Raw genomic sequence first — 21,730 nt, 5'->3', positions numbered from 1 at the left:
TCTGCCTCAGTTTCCATTTCGCTCAGGGCTCCTCCACACGCTGGCTCCTGGCTCCCTGGGTCTGGCGCTCGGCTGTCCCAGTCTCCCCACGCCGCCACACCCGGCGAGCGCTCAGCCCTCAGTTGCCCCCGGCCCCTGGCCCGTCAGCCGGCACCGGGGGCCACCCCTCCGCTGCTCTGCCGGACACCCCGGTTACTCAGCCTCTCCCGCAACAGCCTCCTGCTCCTGCCGTTTCCGGCTTCTCTGGGCTGGGCAAGGTCAGTGGGAAATGGAGGGACAGCCAGGTAGTCATAGAACTGTAGGACTGGAAGGGCCCCTGGGGACTAGGAGAGTAACCAGGGCCCAGGATCGGTCCCTAGCCGGGTGTACAACCAGCACTGAGGATCAGTTCCCAGCTGGGCACCCGTCCAGGCAGGACCCAGGATCAGGCCCCAGCCTGGCATGCGGGCGGGGTGAAGCGGGACAGCCCCTCACCGGAGAGCCGTGGTGACAACCTCCGGCCCACAGGCCGCATGCGGCTCATTAGGAAAAGCCGTCCGGGGCCGCCAGACGCATCGGTTGCCTTGTGCCCGCAGGTACTGCTGCCTGCAGCTCCCATTGGCTCCCGTGCGCGGCAAATGGGAGCTGTGGGACCAGGTAAACGCGGCGGGCGGCCCGCGGGTTGTCCAGCGCGCTTGGTTGTCCAACTCCCTGAGTCCAGCCCGGCCCAGCCCAGGCCTCGGGCACAGGCTCAGCCGCCCTGCTGGCACCTGGGAGCCGCGCGGCCCGGCCTCCCCTGCTGCCGGTCCCTCCGCGAGGCAGGGGAAGGGAGGGCGGAGACGCCCGGGGGCTGAGTGGGGGTTACGCAGAGTGCAGCAGGCTGCCTGGGCTCCCTCTCGCCCGCCTGGGAGGTGCCGTGTCAGCCCCCGCAGGAGCCCGGTTCCCCCTGTCACTTTAATAGAGATGGATGAGGCGGCGGAGAGAAAAGAAGCAGCCCCTGGCTCTTTCCCTGGGCAGCCTGACAGTGGGGCCCAGAGCCCTGCCTCGCATTCCTCTCCTTAACCCTGCGTGTGCTGCAGCCCAGCCGCCAGGCCAGGCCCCCGGGCTCTGCCTCCCGAGGCCAGGGAGGTCTCCAGGCCGTGCCTCTGGGGGGCAGGAGAATCCGGCTCCTCCTGGGGGGGAACACAGCCAGGCCCTGCGTCCGCGCCATCAGTCCAGCTCCCATCGTGCCTCGGGAGGAGAGGACTCTGGCCTTCCTGTGTGGGGTCCAGGGCAGGGAGAGCTCCAGCCCCCAACTGGGTGGGGGGGGGCTGTACGTTAACCCACTACGAGGGGCTCTGGCTTCACTTTGGCCTGGGGGGGGGGGTGGTCTGAGCAGATGCTCCTCTGAGCGCCCGGCCCCAGGCCCGCAGAGGGAGGGCTGCCCGGAGCGGTGAACCAAAGGAGGTTTGCCCCCGTGTGGCCATGAAGACGGACCTCGGCGCCCACCCCTGAAAACAGGCCGGGCCCTCCTCTCCCAGCCTGCCCCGGGGGAAGATGATGGAGAAAAGCTGGTGACTGGCCATGGGGGGTGGCCCGAGCTGTGTGCCTGCAGGGCCTCGACAGGCCGTTTCTTGGTTTCCAGCCCCTCCTGTGGGGCGCATCTCGCCCATTTCCAAACTGGCTGCTCTCTCCGTCTCAGGCCACTGTTGCCTGGCACAGAGGCGAGCGAAAGAGCCTCCAACAGGGGGTCATGAAGTCCTGGGACACCCCATTGCTTGCCCTGATCTAACTGCCCCCCACTACAGCTCAGTGGCTTTGTCACGGCCCCAGGTGACTATAGAGCACGGCTCGTCTGGAGAGTGTAAAGCACTTTGCGAGGAGGCCGGCAGCTTTGTACCCATTTCACAGATGGGAAAACTCCGGCACAAATGTGACTGGCCCAGAGTCCTCCAACTACTAGGTGACACTGCTGTTACCGCAGCAGAGCTGCACGACGACCTTGAAAGGGCTATGTTCAGGCTGCTTTTCGCCTGCAATGCCCAGGCCTCAGCACTCAGCACCTAGCAGGACTGGACCCTTTTGCATCCCACCAGCCTTTCTCGCACTGTCAAAGCCAGGCGGGTCCCTTCGGAAGTCAGCATGGAGCACCGAGTCCCCGATCTCAGACGCCCTGCCGGGCCAGCCGGCCAGAAAGAATCCGACCTTGTGCTGACCCTCCCGGCTCTGCCAGCCCACGACCTTGCCCTGGTGGGCTGCAGCTTGCCCGGTTGTTTCTGGCTGCTGAAAGTGCTGTGTGGGTATCTCTGCATGCTGCGCTGATTTGTTTGGCCATAAAAAAAAAGAATGTTCCCCGCAAATAAAAAAAGGGGGGAGCTAATGCTTTTTAGGCAATCAATTAAAAGCCGGAGAGAGAGGAATTAGCTCATTGAAATATCAATTTTTAATAACACTGCATCTCGGAGTCCCTCTAAACTTCCCCGTCTCGGCTCTGCCATGCTCTGCCTGCATATGTGCCCTGCGACACAGGCCAGCTGGCCCGGAACTCTGATGCCAGGTGCAGCCAGGGTCCAGCTGGGACTGGCATCACCGTGGCCCCCATAGGGGGGCTGGCGAACCATAGGAACAAACCACCAGGAGAACGGGTGCACTCGCTATCTCCGGAGGTCTTCAAATCCAGCCTGGCTGCCTCTCTGGAAGATACGTGGCAGCCAGACACAAATCACTGGGCTCAGGCCATGGTCAGGCTGGATTCTTTGCCTTGTGATATACAGGAGGTCAGGGAGCTCTGCCGGCTCAGCACAACTCCTGCTTGTCAACGGCCGCACAATATTCACACGGACACACAAAAAAGAACTTTTTTTTTTCAGAATGTTGTGAACATTTTCCTCTGGCGTGCCAGGCCTCAGCCGTCCTCACCCTTCCCTTCTGACATAAAGATCTTCTGAGCATCCTCTCTGCCCCCCGCGGCGTTAAGAAGCAGCGAACGCTGGTGCCGTGTGGAAAGGTGGTGGCAGATTGAAAGTGGCCGCACGGAAAACATATTGGAGTGACTTGGATTTTACATGCACGGGAACGATCGGGCAAGAAAGAACACAAGTCAAGTACTTGTGAGTGAGGGGTGGGCTCCATGCAAGCGGGCCCCTTCCTCATTGGCCCGAGGGGAATATAATGCCAGGTTCGGGCTCACAGAGTCACATGGGCAAATCAGCCTGGCAGCACAAATTGGAGAGTGGAAAAACAATTTGGTCCCCACGGCTGCAGGGTCACATGTCTCAGGGCAGTGCCATGTAGGAACTGCCTCCCCATCCCCCGTGGGCCCACTGCCCGGGCTAATGGGGCCTCAGAAACACAGTTCTGGGTCTGGCCCCTCTCTAAGCTCTGGGGGAGACGGGCCGAGTGGTCTGGAAGCTGGGCCTCTGGTGGGCAGGCAGGGGGGCTGGGCCAGTCCTGTGGGGAGGGTGACTTCCCGGGGGGCTGGGGCAGGAAAGCCAGGCCTGAGCAATCCTGCGATCACCCACCAGCCCAGCGCCCGAGCCGGCGGAGGCAGAGGCTTTTCATGGCTTCCCACCCCCACCAAACTTGCCCTCCCTCTGGGACATCTGAAACGAACCCTGCAGCAGGCCTGGCTCCCTCCCTGCCTCGGGGGTGACCTGGTGGCCCCATGGCCCAGGTGGTCTGAGAAATACACAGTGCCTCCGGCTGGCGGGGCACCAGCCAGCTGTTCCTGCCCCACAGCATGGGGGCAGAAAGAGGCCCCTGGCTTTCTTCCCGTGGGGTCTCCTGCGCCAGGCCCTGGCCACCACAGCAGCGAGTGGGACCGCTCAGGGGCCCTGCGGGAAGGGCAGCTCCTCCCTCTCCGTCCCCAGCCTCTCCCAGCAGGAGGCGCTGTAGGCAGCTAGGGCGGGGTGCTGCCAGGCTGGGGGGGTGTGTCACGGCTACGCCACGTCCAGCAGGGCCTGGGGTGGGAGGGACGACGTGGCCCTGGAGCCTGGCGGTTCGTTCTCCATCCTGCTCACTGACCCGCCGCAGGGCCCGGTTTGCGCTGCGTGCAGACCCTGACTAAACCAGGGGCCCTCCCAGCGCGGCACAAATACCAGCCCCCTCTGAAGCTGCCCTCACCCAGCCAAAGACCAGGGGGCAGATGCACCCCATGGGGGTTTCCCCCGGCCCGCCCCCCCCCGAGGGGAGGAGTGCTTGGGAGGGGGCAGAGTTAAGGTTAATGTCGGACCCTTAGGTGCACGGAGGCACCCATAGGTTACAGAGGGGCCCGTGGGGTGCCATGTCCTCCAGAAGTAGGCTGGCGAGGCAGGGACCGAACCTGCCGCCCGGGAACGCTAGGCCAGGATCGGCGCCGCTTCCTGTCAGAGCTCGCCCCGGAACGGGGTCGCAAGAGGGGGCCCTCACTGCAGGTTGCTAGGACCCCCGGTCAGGAATGGGGAGTGACACCTGGCTCTGGCCATGGCCTCAAAGGGCAACGGAGTCTCAGCCCGACCTCGGCCGCCCCTTCAGCTCGGGGTGGTTTCCTTGGAAGGGCCGTGGGTTCAGTCAGCCCCCCTGACCTCCACCTCTGGCCTCCCTTCCCCCGCTCTGCTCTCCCATCTCCAGGGGAGGAGCGGGGGATTCCTGAGGGCTGAGCTGGCCCTTCGCAGACAGGGCGGGCGGCGCTGCGATCCCCCGCCTGCCAGACGCTATCTTGGCCGAGGTGCCAAGGAGTCTGGAGCGAAATGCCCTGTGGCGCTGGACGTCTGCCCATGGCCGGTCCGGGGGGGCTTTGAGGATGAATCCCGGCGGACACGCGACGGGATCCTCTGGGCTTGGCACGCCCAGCAGGTGAGGGAAAACAGGGCAGGGCAGCGCGACCTGTCGGAAAACCGGGGCGGGCAGCGTTTCTAGGAGCCCCCCAGCCAGAGCTGCTGCACCCCGGCAGAGCACCCCCTACTGGGAGCAGCCCCCCGGGATTCCTGGAAGGAGCCAGCTCTGGGGTGGAGGAATAACCCCGTCCCCCCGCACGCCAGAGACACCCAGGGCTCGGCTGTGGTCACCCGCCACAGGGGCTGTGCTGACCCTCGCCGCCGCGCAGTCAGCCATGGGGGCGGGGGGCTCAGCCCCCCAACGCATCCCTCCAGGCCCCCCCCACTCCTCCACCCAGCATCTCACTTCTAGGCCAGGCACCTTCCCCCCACCTGCCCCCCCAAAGCCAGCCCCTTGCTCCAGCCCCCAGGGGTCTGAGGTGCCAGTCTCTGCTCACCCCTCCCTGGGAGCCAGCTGGGGAGTGACACCGGGCGCTGCCGCTTCCTCTTCTGGCTGGGGCCAGCTCCTGCCTCCTCCCAGCCTGCTCAGGATCTGCACCCCCAGCTGCCCTGATCCCCTTCCTTTGTAGAAAGCACCCGCCTGCCCGCCCCCCCGGGCCTGCTCCGGAATGGGGCCAGTAGCCTCTCTGGTCCCCATCGACCAGGGTTGGGCTCCCCGGCTGGGGATCGGGCTCCCCCGGCAGACAACACAACTAGCCACACACTTGGGTTTGTCAGAAATGTAATTTATTACCCCCCCCCCCCACCAGCGGTCAGACTGTCTGAACATTCCCTGCGCAAGGAGCCACCTGCCCCCTTTCCGGGGTGGCCCGGAGCGGAACGGAGCAGAGCCCTCAGGTGAAGGGGGCTAGCTGGGGGGGGGGGGTCGTGCTGCACCGTGCCGCCCAGCGGCTGGCCCGGGCCCAGGTCGCTCTGTATCAAACGTACCCACGTCCCTCCAGCTCTGTGACATCCAGGCAGCGAAGAGCAGGGGCAGCTCCTATGGCCTCGGCTTGTGCGCTGTGCTCCAGGGGCCGGGCTCAGGCGGGTGAGCTCAGCCTCGGACTCCCCGCGCTCCCTGCAGGGCCTGTTTCTGCGGCAAGGGGCACGTGAGGTGGGAGAGGCCGTCGACAGGGAGGGCACACGGAGCGGAAGGCGGGCCTAGCGCCCGAGGTGCAGGCCTTGGAGAGCCATGATCTGGTGCCCCGCCCTGTACCTCAGTTTCCCTAGCGGTAAAAGGGAGGTCATGGGATGCTGAGAGGCACATTGTTCCCAAGCGAGGCTGGAACCAAGGCGGTGGCTGGGGGCCTGGGTGGTGGAAGCCCGGTGCTAGGAGGCAGGGCAGAGGCATGAGGCTAGATTTGCCGAGGGGGTTCCAGGCAGGGATGGCGAGGTGGGGCCGAAAGGGGGGAGGCTGCGCTGTGCACCACCCAATGCACAGACCGCTGCTGGCATTGTTTATATAGTGGCACCGATGCCGGTGTCCAGCCAGGGTCGCTAATTCATGCCTGACAGCCTGGCTCCTCCCGGCTCCTCCTGCTTATTTTGTTATAACCTTCATCCCCCTGCGTATGCAAAGCCCCCTCGGGTAGAAGAGACCCCGCCCCTGGCATGGGCGTTTCAGCGGGGGGCTCCTCTCCAGGCCCCCCAGACTGGGGCTGGCCCAGGCCAGCAGGACCTGAGGCTGTATCTGGACACGCTCTCTGCTGGCTCCTGGTTTGACTGCCCCGGGGGGCTGAGCCGCCCCTGAAGCGGCTCCTGCAGGGATTAGCCTCCCTGAGGATCCAGCCTGCCAGGCACGTCCCGCGCTCTCCTCCAGCCACCGTCTCGCTGGCCCTGCGCAGGCACTAAGCCACCTGGAGCTGTAGATCTTCATCTTCGTCGAGGTCGCTGGTCCCGTCCCCGGGGTCCTCGGGGCCAAAGCGGGAGCTGCGGATCTTCCCGAAGAGCGGCGGGTTCTGCTGCCGGCGCAGCCTGGGCCGAGAAAAACCAGAGCGAAGGCGCCCGCGTTGGAGAGGGGCCAGGGACACACCCACGAGCTCGGCTGCCCGCTGTGTCGACCCAGCCCCCGACGGGCACAGCTCTCCACCGCCACACCCTGCCCCTCTGGCACTGCACCCGCCACGAGCGTGACACTAGGGTCCCGCCGGCCTTTCAGTCTCCCCTGCAGAGGGGGGCAGGAGGGGCCCTGGACAGGCAAGTCCCCCTGGGCTCAAAGGCCTGCCAGAGGCAACCTTCTGCCGCCCGTGTGAACCCGTTCCCCGGCAGTCAGGGCACTAGGAATCGGAAAAATCAAGGGCCTTGGAGGTTGATGCCCATCCGGAATGGATCACAAGGCACAGCCCCTGGGGGAAGACCTGGCACCTTGACCCTGCCCCTGCAGCTGACAGGGGGGAGGATCTGCAGCTGGCCGGGCTGCCATAGCCGGGATCCGACCCTTCCCAGGGAGGCTGTGCCTGGCAGAAGCAGACAGCTGCCTTCGCTCGGCGCTAAGTGGGCGTTACCCGCTGAGAAAGCCAAATCGGAACAGCCTGTCCCTCACCGGCTCCAAGCGACACTTAATGGACTTTTGATTAAAGCAACTGAGTTCACTCAAAGCCTCTTCCAGAGCCGGGTACTTAACAGCCGCACATTATCGGCTGGAGCCATTTAGCAGGCGGGTGGAGGGGAGGGGAGAGAGCGGGTTCAGCTCCAGCTCCAGGTGGCCGTGACCTTCGCCTGTCTCCACGATAGACCAGCATCCCCCAGCCGGGCAGCACGGGGGGGGGGGGGTGTCACAGCTGGAAGGGGAGCCCCCATGGCTGGGAAGAGGGGTCGCCCTGTGCTTCCCTGATCAGCTAGGAGGCGCTGTTCCGGATCCCTGCCCCCCAACCCTTGGGGGAGCTCAGATCCAGCTGCCAGCCCCACAAGTCCAGGGCCCATCTCTAGGGCCTCGTTCCTGGGGGGCCTGGCTCCCTGACACTGGCTGGGCAGCGCTGAGCGTTACAGGCGCACCCACAGTCCGGCTGTTTTCTGGGATTGTTGTTTCTCTTTAAAATTAACCAACCCCTCCCCCGGCCCCCTGGTCACAAGGGCCCACTTCTCAGCCGCCTCCGGCTTCTGGGGCCGGTTCGAGGCAGGCGCCAGCCCGGAGCGGAGCAGCGCTGGGCGACCCTCCTTCCTCTGCGTGGGCCACAGGCAAGCCAGCCGGTCCCTCCAGGCTACTGCGCCGGGGAACCCGGGATCTGCAGGGTGCCGACGGAACCGCAGCAGTGCCGGGATGGGCTGCAGCAGGAGCGCCCGGCTCTCCCAGACTGTGCCGTGTGCCGGCGGCCTGCCCCGAGCGTCACAAGCCCTGGCACGAGGGGAACACGAGGAGCAAACCACGCCGCCGGGCAGCAGCGGGACCCGGCCACCCTGTGCGCGGGCGAGGGTAACGGACGCGCTGGCAGGCCGCACCCCGGACCCCAGGGGCTCCAGGTGGCCACCACTGGAGGGGAGCAGCTCCGGGCGGATAGACGCTCTAGCAGCTGCCTACTGCCCCCAGCTGGCTGGGGACTGCCTCCCCGGCTCCTCCCTCGTCCCCTGCTGGAAGGGGAAGGGATCTAAACAGGCTCTCCATCCCACTGTGCTCTCCCAGGCCTGGGCGATGGATCGCTGGCTGGGGAGAACTGGGTGCTTTCCACGCCTCTGAGCTGCCTGAGCAGCGACCGTGGCCCAGGACCATTAACCAAAGAGGAGGGGAGGAGTCGTCCCTCCAAGCCAGGCAGTGAGGCCAGCTGGTCCCAGCCCAGCCCCCGCCACTGCCAGCAGGAACTGTCCCAAGCCCCCTCGGCAGCAGCCCACGGTCCCCCTCGGGGCTTCCTGGGGTCTGAGTGCGGAGCTGCCTGGGTCTCCCCCGGTGGACGGTGGGGGATGGACTCTCTCTGGCACACACAGAAGGGTCGTGGGAGGCCCTGTGGGACTGTGGCCCCCGGGCTCCTTCTGGGGCCTGTGAGCCGGGGCTAAAAGCGCCCCGAGCGTGGGGGGAGGGTCTGTGTGCGGGCGGGGCGGGGCAATGGGAGTCTGGGTGGGCGCGGCAGGGCAGGCGTGCTGGCACAGGGGGTCAGAGGCGGGAGGGGAGCGGAGGGAGTCCCAGCAGCCCCACCCAGTGTCCCAACGAAGCCAGAGGTGGACAAGAACCAGGGTTCTGTGGCTTTAACCTGAACGGCCTGGTCTGGGGCGTGGAAATAAACAGGCTCTACCGGGAGAGGCTTCAGGGAAGCGCGTGGCACCACTGCGGTCCCTCCACAGGGAGGCTGAGGCAGCGCAGAGGGTGGGTGAGGGCCACGGTTTGTTCCTGGAGCGATAGGACACAGGCCCACAGCTGACTGCACACAGGCAAGTCTCACTGTGTGACCTCGCACCGCATGGCCCAGGGGGCAGGGCGCTGGCCGGGGAATCTGCACTCCACAGCAGCTCTGTGATTATAGTGCCGCTCCGTGCCTCAGTTTCCCCATCTGGGAATAAGGCTGCCGACCACCTTTGAGCTCTCCTGATGAACAGCCCTTGGGATTGCCCCTCCTCCCCCACTCCGGCAGCGGGCAGGCCCCCTACATCAGTCGGGTAGCGGAAGAGGGTTGCTCTCCCTGGTGCCTCTCTCCAGGAGACAGGCTTGCTCCTCACGGGGGGCGTCAATGGCCACGGAGGTCAAGGGCAGGCTGCCCGTTGGCTTCGGGGGCCTTTGCATTGGGCCTTTGCATTGGAGGGCTCGGGGTAGCTGAGGCTTCTCACTCTGCGGTGCATGAGAATTCGCCAGCTCCATCCCTGAGCCCGGCTGCAAAGCCCAGCCCTGGGAGCGTGACGGGAGCCCCGCCGTGCCCGGGCGCAAAGCGCGGCTTCGCTGCATTTCCTGGAAAGCATGAATTATTCACGGAGGGGCTGGCGAGGCGGGAGGAGATGCAGCCTCCATTATCCCGGGATGATTTAATGGCGCTGTCCCAGTAACATCGAATCAGCTCAAAAAAGCCCGGCTGCCTGCGAGAGGCACTTTGGCGGGTGCGGAATCGATCTGCCCTGCGCCCGTCGCAGCGTTTTATAGCCGGAGGAGCGCACCAAACAGCAACACATGTTTTAAGAGCAATAAAGCCAGAGCGTCTTGAGGACAGAGCATTTCTCCAGCTCTGCCTCCCTCTCCTCCCAGCCTCGCCACACACACTGCTCTTCTCTCGCCCCCCATCGCCCTCCTCTCTGGACGTGTTTGTTTTCAGCAGGCTGCTCCATGCCCAAGGGTGGAACCCTCTCCCTGGTGCAGAGCCGGGGGGCAGCTCCAAAGCTTTGGATGGGGGCGGGGTGAAGGGTCCCAGAAGCTGGGGGCTGGCTGCTCGGTAGGGTTGCCAGATGGCCCCCCTGCCAAAAAAAAAAAAAAAAAAAAAACACAAGAGAAAAAATTCTGTCGAGGAAAAAAAAGGGGAGAGACCAAAGTTGTTGAACAAAACAAACAAAAACCCCAGCGTGGCCCCTTTAAGAAATGCTTTTGAAACTTTTTGCGGCCGGCGGCCAGCTGCCATCTTGTTTTCCTGCTCCGGGCCAGACAGCCAGGAGGTGAAAATACCAGACTGTCTGGGTCAATATCAGACACCTGGCAACCCTACTGCCCGGCTGGTGGCAGACAGGATCCTGGGCTAGATGGGCCTTCTCGGAGCCAGCGCCATGCTGGTGCACCAGGCCTGCCCGGGCATGAGAGAACGGAGCCGGGTGCCCAGCAGGCAGGAGCTCAGCGCTTTCTGGCCATCAGGCTCCTTTGCTCTGTCTCTGGTGGGCCCGAGGCGCCCAGAAGCACCACGGCCCAGCCTGCGTGGCGAGGGGCTGGGCCACGAACCGGCAGCCCGACGCGTGGGAGGGTCACGTCCACCTCGCTGGCCCCAACTCCTGCTCCCATGCTGCTCTTGATGGTGCCAAGCCACTGAGGCGGGGGGAAGCCAGAGGGGGACTTGACCCCCCCCAATACAGCGGCAGGGCTCCTGTGTTTTCATCCCGCCAACCTGTCTCCTGTGGCTGCAGCTAGAGGAATCCTGAAGCCAGTGAGCAAGGGCCTTCCCTAGCGTGGGCACTCCCGAGAACGTCCCTACACCTGCCTGGCCGCTATAACCTGGCATTGGGCGACAGAGGTGGATGGTCTATGCACAAGGCCAGTCCACGTGCAGTGTGACACGGTGCCACCTGATCTCCTTGGGGGCAGATCCTCGCCTGCCGGACACGGTCCTGCACAGCTCGGCAAGGGACAGCGGCTGGGGTGTGTCCCCCGGTCTGTGGTGGGGACGAGAGCCCGCTCCGGCCCTGCTGCCGTGCTTAACGGGGAACGGCGGAGCAAAACCAAACCCGCCAGCAGGCTCGGCTTCCTTGTGAGGCGCCGTCAGCCTCAACTTGCTTCCCCCGGCTTGTTTCTCCAGCAGAAGAAGTGAGGCCTCACGCCTCACTCTGCACCCGGGGCGGCGGCAAATCTTGGGGGGCCAGGATCATAATGAGACACGGGGCTCTGACCCCAGCTGCCCTCTGCCTGCCTCCTAGAGAGCCAGCCCCTGACCGGAGCAGCGTCCCTTGGACATGCAAGCAGAGCCGCCCGCCCCATGAGACTTCCCTGGAGGGGTCCTCCAGCCCCGCAGCGGCCGACACGGCCAGGGCGGAAGCGGGAAGGTGCCTTTGGCTTCCCCGGCCTTGCGCTTCCAGGCCTTCCTCGCACGAAAGTGACAGCAAGATGGAGCGAGGGCTGCGGGCCCTGCAGTCCCTCCGTGGCCCTCCCCTCTCCTCCCGTCAGGCGCTGACAGGCAGCCCCTGGGGGGAGGCTGAATGGATTAGCCCACTTTGGAAAGTCCTCTTGCTGCTCGGCCGTAATTCATCACTGGCAGGAGAGTCTTCTCCCGCTCCACATGATAAATAATTCACCGCCCCCCCCCCCCGACCCCCTCCCCTCCTCCTCCTCCCTCCCTCCAGTCCAGCAGAAGGGCTCGCCCTCAGGTGAGCCCAGGGAGATGGGAACCGCTCCCTCAGGAGTTTGCCCAGGGTCCCAAAAGACCCTCCTTTAGCAGCACTAGGTTATGGTGTCTGTGCCCTTTGTGGTCTAGAGGCTCCCCTACGTGACTGTGGGGAACGTGAGCAGAGCCGGCCCAAGGTATGGGCCAGCCGGGCTACTGCCCAGGGCTCCCCATTGTAGGGGGCGCCGCGCGGGGCTGCCGGGCTGGGCGAGGGAAGCACCACACATGCTCCACGCACCTGGGGTGGTGCCACGCATGCGCCGGGCGCCAGGGGGAGGGGCTGCGCATGTGTCCCACTCCCAGGGGCGGCACCGCGCTGCCGGGGCCCAGGGCGTGCGAATGGCTCGGGCCAGCCCTGAACGTGAGGCAGGTGGAGTCAATGCTCCGGAAACAGAGGCAGAAGCTCTGGAACGCTCCGGAAACAGAGGCAGAAGCTCCAGAAAGCTCTGGAAACAGAGGCAGAAGCTCCGGAACGCTCCGGAAACAGAGGCAGAAGCTCCAGAAAGCTCCGGAAACAGAGGCAGAAGCTCCGGAACGCTCCGGAAACAGAGGCAGAAGCTCCAGAAAGCTCCGGAAACAGAGGCAGAAGCCCTGGAACGCTCCGGAAACAGAGGCAGAAGCCCTGGAACGCTCCGGAAACAGAGGCAGAAGCCCTGGCTTGGCAGCTGCTGCTCAGGACCCATTCCCCATGCATGACACATTTTAGCTGGATAAGCCGCCGTGGTGCCCAGTTTGACATTTCTGAGGGTACAAGCAGGTGACCAGATGACGGGCTAGCATCAGGAGTGTCCTGCGATTCGGGGCTTTGTCTTATGTACACGACTAGGCCCACCCCTCTGAAAAAAAGCAATGGCCTCATTTTTCACACTTTTTATCCTGCACCTTGCTGGCCTAGGTGCAGGTACAGGATCACAGACAGTGACTGTGGCGTGATCGGAAACCCAACCCAAAGCTCAGCAGCTTTGCCAATGTAACTAGAGCAGTGGCTTTAATACAGTTTAAACTGGTGCAAAAGGCTGTATGGACGCTCTTATTTCAGTTTGATTTACATCAACTGATTTCAATCTTCATCAGAGATTTCGATGATGGCGTAGAGAAGATGCTTATTAAGTTTGCAGATGATACCAAGCTGGGAGGGGTTGCAAGTGCTTTGGAGGGCAGGGTCAACATTCAAAAGGATCTGGACAAACTGGAGAAATGGTCTGAGGTAAACAGGATGAAATTTAATAAGGACAAATGCAAAGTGCTCCACTTGGGAAAGAACAATCCATGTCACACACACAGAATGGGAAGCGACTGTCTAGGAAGGAGTACGGCAGGAAGAGATCTAGGGGTCATAGTAGACCACAAGCTAAATATGAGTCAGCAGTGTGATGCTGTTGCAAAAAAAGCAAACATGATTCTGGGATGTATTAACAGGAGTGTTGTGAGCAAGACACGAGAAGTCATTCTTCCGCTCTACGCTGTGCTGATCAGGCCTCAGTTGGAATATTGTGTCCAGGTCTGGGCACTACTTTCCAAGGAAGATGTGGAGAAATTGGAGAAGGTCCAGAGAAGAGCAACAAAAATGATGAAAGATCTAGAGTACATGAGCTATGAGGGAAGGCTGAAGGAACTGGGCTTGCTTAGTTTAGAAAAGAGAAGACTGAGAGGGGACATGATAGCCGTTTTCAAGTATCTAAAAGGGTGTTACCAGGAGGAGGAGGGAGAAAGACTGTTTGTTCTCCATGGCCTCTGAGGATAGGACAAGAAGCAATGGACTTAAATTGCAGCAAGGGAGGTTTAGGTTGGATATTAGGAAAAACTTCCTGTCAGGGTGGTCAAACACTGGAATTAATTGCCCAGGGAGGTTGTGGAGTCTCCATCTCTGGAGATATTTAAGAGCAGGTTGGACAGACGCCTGCCAGGGATGATCTATGTGCTTGGTCCTGCCGTGACGGCAGGGGACTGGACCTGATGAGCTCTCGAGGTCCCTTCCAGTTCTAGTGTTCTAGGGTTGTATGAAGGGGACAGGGTTATGCTCGACCAAATAAGCCCTTCTTGAACTGAAATAAGAGTGTCCACAGAGAGATTTCACTAACCTGGGGGCACATCTGTATGTAAACAGAGCCCTAACAAAACCGGTGCACGTCTGTGTGTAGGCCAGCCCTGAATCGGCCGTTTAGACATAACTCCTGCTCCCTCTCTGTAGCCGGGTATCTGACCCCTCCTCCCTTCTCGCGCCTTGTGTTCTGCCCTTCCAGTTGGCCACCCACTTCATGTCTGTGACGCTGGCAGACCAGGTACAAGCAGGGTCATTCCTAGAGGGACGTGGGGCTCAGAGCAAGCCCCTGCCCTGCCCACGCCCCACCTCTTCCCACCGCGCTGTGCCCCTGCCTCACACCCACTCCACCCCGTCCTCCATACTCCGCCTTTGGTTCACTTCTGTTCTTCTCTGTCCCGCCCCTGGTCTGCTCAGCACCCCCGCTGGCCCTGCCTCTCCTCACCTGGACTGCAGATGCTCCACCTGCACCTGGAGGTTCTCGCTTTGTTCTGTCTGCTCATCCAGGGACCTCTGCAGTTTCCGTGCCTGGTTGTGGGCTTCATCGAGCTGCAAGGTGGACAGAAACACGGCTGGATTGGCCGAGGGCCACCGCCAGCCACAGCCCCGGGCAGGCGTGTCCTTCTCACCCACCGTCCCCGCCGCTTGCCAGACACACGGCTCGCGGGCAGCCCAGCGCTCTGAGACGAGAGGGGAGGATCTAGGATGGGATGGGAGGTCCTGGATTCCGGCGTTCCTTTTCTCCCCTCTGTAACAGTGGCACGGCGCCGAGACCGGCCGTGGACAGAGACTGTCTCAAGGCCTGACCCTGGCCTGAAGCCGTGACTCTATGGCTGCCAGGACCTGGACTGACGCCGACAGATCAGCCGGCAGAGCAGCCGTTGCCCGAGTCAGCAGGTGCCCGAGCTAACCACACAGCCTCATAGACTCATAGACTCATAGACTTTAAGGTCAGAAGGGACCATTAGATCATCTAGTCTGACCCCCTGCACAGTGCAGGCCACAGATTCTCGCCCACCCCTCCTAGAATAATCCTCTCACCTATATCTCAGATATTGAAGCCTTCAAATACTTTGAAGGCCCCAACATGCAGAGAGTCCTTCAGCTGTGATCTGTGCCCAATGCTACAGAGGAAGGCGAAAAACCTCCAGGCCTCTGCCAATCTACCCTGGAGGAAAATTCCTTCCTGACCCCAAATATGGCGATCAGCTAAACCCTGAGCATGGGGGCAAGACTCACCAGCCAGACACCCAGAAAGTTCCCTATAGCAACTCCTATCATCCCTCCATTGACCTATTTCCAACTGGTAATGAATGGTCAATTAGTTACCAAGATCATGTTATTTCATCCAACCATCCCCTTATCATAGAATCAGAACTGGAAGAGACCTCAGAAGGTCGTCAAGTCCAGCCCTCCGCTCTAGGCAGGACCAATCCCATCTAAATCAACCCGGCCAGGGCTTTGTCAAGCCGAGACTTAAACACCTCTAGGGATGGAGACTCCACTACTTCCCTAGGTAACTCATTCCAATGCTTCACTACCCTCCTAGTAAAATAGTTTTTCCTAATATCCAACCTGGACCTCTCCCACCACAACTTGAGACCATTGCTCCTTGTTCTGCCATCTGTCACTACTGAGAACAGCCTCTCTCCATCCTCTTTGGAACCTCCCTTCAGGAAGTTGAAGGCTGCTATCAAGTCCCCCCTCACTCTTCGCTTCTGCAGACTAAACAGACCCAAGTCCCTCAGCCTCTCCTCGTAGGTCATATGCTCCAGACCCCTAATCATTTTGGTTGCCTTGCAGTGGCCGCATCGGGCCAGCACGGAGGTTCAGGGACAGGCCCAGCGCGCGGCCCTTTGCTGAGCGACAGAGGCAGGCAGCGAATCCCCAGGAACCGGGCTGAGCGCTAGCCAGCCCCTTTTGCACGGGCTGTCACCGCGCAGGTACTGTCGGGCCGGCAGGAGATGAGCTGGCACCCGAGGCAGGAAAGGCTCGTTAGCCTGTCTCCTGAGCCCGTCACGCCATCGCCTTCCTACCTAACCCCCCTTTGCTGGTTTCCCCTGAGCACCAGTGAAACTCTGCCAGGGGGCGAGGCCTCCTCCACAACCCAGGCCCCCCTGCAGTGAGCATAGGTGCCCCATATCTTACGTGCCCGGGCGCTGCTGTTAAATGGTACAGGGGCCATCTCGCTGGGAAAAGGCCACGCTGCTCACTCACGAAGCTCTTGTTATTGGGCTTCCCTAGTTTGCTAGGTGGGAGGCAGTGTGGCCTAATGGATAAAACACCAGATTGGGATTCAGGAGACCTGGGATCCTATTCACAGGTCTGGCCCTGGCACCTGTCTGGGCCTTGATTTCCCTATCTGTTATATGGGCACAAGGATCCTGACACCTCCCTTGTCAAGCACTAGGGATTCTTCTAGCCACGGTCTCATCTTGCAGCGGCAGCTGAGCCTCGCCCAGCCCCTCTGTGCTGTGACGCTCAGTCGCCTCGGGGCGGGGGATGGAAGAAATGAAGGGACATGCTCAAGGTGACCCAGGAGCCCAGATCTCCACCGGAGCAGCCCCCGAGGAAGCGGCCGCCCCTCATCTCCCCACCCAGACTGGCTGCTGTGCTGGAAGAGGCAGCGTAGCCAGGCTCAAGTCAGTGGGCTCAGCACAGGGGCGATGAAATGGAACCTAACGGCCCCTGACTCGCAGGCGGTCGGACCGTAGGGTCCTTCCAGGCCCAGCCCTCTAGGAAGCGATGCCCCAGCTGAGACCCTGGTCGGGGCCGTCGCGTGGCTCCGGATGTTTAGCTGCAGGTGCTGGCACGAGTGAGTGGCCACGCTCCAGCCACGGCCTCGCCACGGCACCTCCCTGCCTTCTGCTCGGAGCAAGGAGCCATCGGCCACGCCTGGGGCCTGCTGGCCCATGGCGACATTGCAGTGGGCAAGCGAGTGAGGGGCTGCAAACCCTCCCCGCCCCTATGCCACGGAGCCACGGGCCCCCGACTCACCTCGTCCTCCGCCTGGGCCAGCTCCTTCTTCAGCTCCTCCACCCGCAGACGCAGCTTCTTCACCTCCCCCTCGTGCTGCTCCACCCGGCGGTTGGCGTGCGCCAGCTCGGCTGTCTTCTCCTGGTGCTGCTTCTTCAGCTTGCTGTGGATGTGCTTCAGGTCGGCCAGCTCCTGGCGGGGCAGGGTGGTGAGGGGGCGGGCAGTGCCAGGGGGCAGGTCGCTTGGGATGGGCAGGGCAGCCCCGGTATTAATACTCTGCCCTCCTCTAGCCAAGGCTCACAGAACCCCAGGGCTGGGAGAGACTCGAGAGTCACCGAGTCCAGCCACCTGCCCAAGGCAGGACCAACCCAGCTCCATCAGCCCAGCCAGGGCTGTGTCCAGCCGGGACTTAAACACCTCTAGGGATGGAGAGTCCACCCCCTCCCCAGGGACCCCGTCCCTGCGCTTCCCACCCGCCTAGGGAAATCGCTTTTCCTCATAGCCTGACTCTCAGCCCCTCTCCAAGCCATGCCCCCTCCTCCAGACTTCCTCAGTGGGGGGCTGTCAGTTCCCGGGGGTCACACGCACTAGGGACGGGGCAGCCACAGTTCCCTACGCTGAAGCTGGGACTCCTGGTCCAGTCTGTGGTACTGAAGCAAGTTCAGCAGCAGGCAACGAGAACACGGCACCGCACATCACAGCACCCCCGAGCGGTGGAAAGCAAGACTGCGCAGCGGCCTTCTCCGGCCCGCCCTCCCGTCGCTAAGGCTCTAGGGGTGACCCCCACTCCCCATGCCCCCACTCCCAGGGAGGGTGACCCCCCATACCTCCACTCATGGGGAGGGTGACCCCCCATGCTCCCACTCACAGGGGAGGGTGACCCCCACATGCCCCCACTCCCAGGGAGGGTGACCCCCCATACCTCCACTCATGGGGAGGGTGACCCCCCATGCTCCCACTCACAGGGGAGGGTGACCCCCACATGCCCCCACTCCCAGGGAGGGTGACCCCCCATACCTCCACTCATGGGGAGGGTGACCCCCCCCATGCCCCCACTCCCAGGGAGGGTGACCCCCACTCACAGGGGAGGGTGACCCCGCCTTGCCCCCATTCACACACGAGACACTCTTCTATATGCTTCTCTCCCAGGGAGCTGCAGGGGTCACAGACCGACCTGCCTGCCCCCGGCTCTCCGCCCTCCATGTCTGGGGCTGGGCCCCCAGGTCCCGCCTCTCCTGGTACCTGGCGCTACATCCTGCTGAGGCAGCACGCAAGGGGGGCGCCACGTGGGGACACCCCCCGATTTCTGCGCGGGCCCACCCCCGAATGTGGCCAGCAGCAGCTCGCGACCCTGTGCAAGAGCGAAGGGGCAGGAGCTGCTTCCAGCCACGGGGACGCAGCAGGGGAGGGGGGCCTGGCCTGTGGCTTTCCAGAGCTCAGCTCTTCTCCCCACGGCGCTGGCAGGGCTCGGCTCCTCCTGGCCAGCCCCCTGGGCCAGAGGCTCTGGGCTTTCCCTGGGGCGCTGGCCCAGCCAGAGGCAGCGAGGGCAGGAAGGAGCCCGAGCCAGGTGAGCCGAGGGCTCCGACCAGGCGCTGGTTCTCCCCCCAGGGCTGGGAGTGGGGTGTCCCCCGGCGGGGGGACACGGAGGAGCAGTGGGGCTGGGGCGGGCGAAGGGGCACAGCAGGGAGAGGGGGAGCACGCCGGACAGCAGAGGCAACACGTCACTGCCCCCTGCCTGCCGGCACACACCAGTCTCGTGCGGAAAGGGGGCGGGGGGGCAGGATCCTTCTGTCCGCGTGCTGGCACAGCAAGGGCTGCTCTGATGGACAGCGGAGCAGCCGGCCCCCCCATGGCATCTTTGCCCCGCCACCCGCCCGGCACACACCCCTCCCTCGTCAGCGACCGGCCTCGTGGGCCGGGATCGGGCCGACTCCTCGGGGACCCCAGGCTCCGGCAATATCACTGACTCGCCAGGGGCTGGCGCACCAAAGGCCGGGTGACCCTCACCCGAGGGGATTTTGCTTCCGAGGCGCAGCCCGACAGGGGCATCCAGAGCGTATCTGTGGCCCTGGCTGGAGACCTCAGGACAGGACCGTCTTGTGTTTCAGCAGAGCCTCTCCGGAGGCGACCGGGCCCAGGCTGGGCGGAGACTCCTGGAACATGGGCACTAGCCGGGGAAGGGTTATCGGAGCTGTCACCCCTCGCAGCAGGACAAACGCCGGGTGGGGGGTTGTTGAATTGCGTCTAGCTCTGCCCATCCCCCAAACCACGTGGGTTTTATGTCCAAGGCAGCAGCCTCTTTTCCTCCTCCCCCTGCCATGACACTGGGTTCTGGAGTGGCTTAAGGGCTAGGGCATTTGATGGGGAGCACAGGGTGGTGGGTTCACGTCCCATCCTGGGAGCAACCAGACAGCAAGCACAGCAGAAGGGACCTTCAGGAGGCGGGGTGGCCCCTTGAGTGGACAGGGGTATTTACCTGGGGAGGGCAGGGTTGGGGGCCTGAGTGCCAGGCTGCCCCAAGGTGCAAAACGGCCCATGGTCCCAGGGATGCGGGGTTGACAGCTAGCCTGACCGGGGGCATCGTGGTCCTTCCCCACCAACTCCTAGGAGAGCGAGCCCCTTTCCCCCAGCCCCACTGCTCTCTGGGTGAGATCCCAAGGGGGTGGAGGAGCCCATAGGCATGACTCGGCATGTGGAGCTCTTGCCAGACCCTGGCTCCCCACCCTGAGGCCTTGAAGGAGGACACTGAGGTGGGGGAAGGGAGATGGGTTTGGGGACTTAGGAGCCTACAGCCAGCTGGGACGGTTCCTGATCCCTGGGGGTTTTCCCAGCAGGACCCCCCCAGGCTGCCAGCAAAGGCTTCCCATCCTCATGGCCAGGCTGGGTGTGCGCTGTGCCCCGCAGCCTCACCTTGTTCCTCTCAAAGAGCTCAGCCTGGATGGTTTTGAGGTCGGTGTCCAGCGCGCTGGCCGTCTGGCGGCGCTTCCGGGCCAGCACCTCCTCCAGGTCCTCAATCTGCGCCCGCAGCTTCTTGTTCTCCCGCTCCAGGTTCAGCTTCTCGGTCTCCAGGCGCTCACGGCGGCCCCACTCGGCCGCGTTCTCCGCCTGCAGCCGCTCCATCTGGGCGTGGCGGGAAGGGGACACACACCGTGTCAAGCCGGGCGGGTGTCCCCTGTGAGCTGCCAATCGGTGGCGACCCCCTCCTGAGAGGTATGTCCCTCCCTGCTGCCTTGGGCCACCAGAGCCTGCAGCACGCTCCCTGGGCCGGCAGCAGTAGTAGACTCTTCCCGGTGAGCCAGCCAGTGGAGGGAGCCCGGATCCCACCTTAGCCAGGGCTACAGTAGCATCCCACCTGGAGTAGCAGATCCCGGGGGGAGTTGGCCTGGGGGAGGCTCACTGAGGACCCACGGAATTGGGTATCAGGACAAGAGAGAGGGGGCCCGTCTGGCTGTGGGTCTGCAGCACACTGGGGTCTGTAACCGGAGGCGGGACGCGAGGCATCCCGGTTTGGACACAGCTGTTCCATACTCCCTGCTCCTCCCGGGCAGTCGCCATGAGAACCCACACCAAAGCCAAGTCCCCTGCTCCCCAGGGCTGCCCCCCCCCCCTGGGGCCAGGGATCCCCACTTCTGACCAGTCCTCTGCCAATGGCCCTCCACAGCCCTGCCCATGGGTCCCGTCCTGGCCTGCAGCGCCCCCTGCTGTTCCACTCTGGGGCCCTCACGTTTCTCTGAGCCCTGGCCTGCCTGGACCCACCCAATGCAGCTCAGCCCTGGCCTGCAGCGCCCCCTGCTGGCCCCGTGCTCTGCCTCCGTACGGCCAAGTTTCTATTCAGTGGCCTCGTGATGTGCAGAGTAGGGTGGGATGCGGCCTCCCCTCCTCCCACACCCCCTTTTGTTCCCTAATTCAGCCAAGCTCTGAGCCTCCTTGCCCCGTGTGTCTCCCTCCCTTTCTCCGCGCTCCTCAAACGCCGGAAGCCTTCCTGCCGCAGGCGAAGCACCCGCCGGCTCTTCGAAGGGACCATCAGTGTTCAAGCCCAGACTCCGCTCCGAGCGGCTCGCCCTTGTCTCGCCGTTCACGGGCGCCGTAGAATCACAGCGCACTAGGACCCGAAGGGACCTCGAGAGTCCTCGAGTCCGGCCCCCTGCCCTCACGGCAGGGCCAAGCACCGTCTAGACGAAAGCTACTCCACTTTGGAAGCCCCGGGGGCCACAACGATACAGCACATGCCCAGGGCCGCAGCTTAAGTGTGGTTGCAGGTACATGCAAATATATGCAAATAGCTTCTCTCACACTGACAGGCATGACGACAAAGATTAAGGCAAGACTACCCCACACGCAGGCCCCATTTAAGTCAGCTCTGCTGATACAAATAAATGCAACATTGACCTGATTTACACCCTCAGGACAGCACTTTTCACGAGCAATGACAGTCCAGGAATTGAACTCCTAACGCACCTCAGCAGAAGACCATTCTACTGACTACTTTTTTGTTCTGGCTCCCACTTGCCAGCCATGTGTTGAGCCCTGTGGAAAACCAAACCGCACCGTGGGCCGCAAACAAATGGGTAGCTCGCGAGCTAATTAGCCCACTAGCGAGCAGACGGGATGAAAAGAGCCCCGGCAGGAAGCGCAAGGGGTGGAGAAGCAGGCGAGAGGGCACGGCGAGGAGGGCTTGGCAAAAGGGAGTTCTCTGGGAAAAGACACCTTGTCTCCCCCCTTTGGAAAGGGGTAGAGGAGCTGGACGACACTGTAAATACCATGACAGCCCCAGCAGATGGCATCCGGTCCAGCCGGTCCGGGAGAGAAGGCAGCCCCGGAGCGGGGCAGGGAGCCGCAGGCGGAAGGGGAGGGTGGTGGCAAGGGGAGACTGGGGGACTTGGGAGGAGCCGTAGGCGACCGACCACGCTGCCAGCTGGAGAGAAGCAATGCTTTGGAGAGGAAACTGCTTCTTCTCTCCATCCGCGCCC

General features: G+C 63.0%; 1 protein-coding gene across 2 annotated transcripts in view; it reads right to left on the bottom strand.

Annotated features, from left to right (window-relative positions):
* Positions 1–5,481: 5,481 nt before the first annotated feature.
* Positions 5,482–21,730, bottom strand: part of CCDC102A (coiled-coil domain containing 102A) — a 54,684-nt gene continuing 38,435 nt past the window's right edge. For both annotated transcript variants that reach the window (XM_075940426.2, XM_075940425.2), the window contains 4 exons: positions 19,671–19,880; positions 16,782–16,952; positions 14,230–14,333; positions 5,482–6,725 (listed from right to left, as the gene is read on the bottom strand). In XM_075940426.2, the coding sequence (XP_075796541.2) occupies positions 6,599–6,725; positions 14,230–14,333; positions 16,782–16,952; positions 19,671–19,880 (612 nt within the window). In that variant the 3' untranslated portion in view covers positions 5,482–6,598. The remainder of the gene's footprint in view (positions 6,726–14,229; positions 14,334–16,781; positions 16,953–19,670; positions 19,881–21,730) is intronic.

Source organism: Pelodiscus sinensis, chromosome 12 (assembly GCF_052426305.1).
Source record: "Pelodiscus sinensis isolate ZL-2025 chromosome 12, ASM5242630v1, whole genome shotgun sequence".
Lineage (NCBI taxonomy): Eukaryota > Metazoa > Chordata > Testudines > Trionychidae > Pelodiscus > Pelodiscus sinensis.
This window is presented reverse-complemented; position numbering and strand designations above follow the sequence as displayed.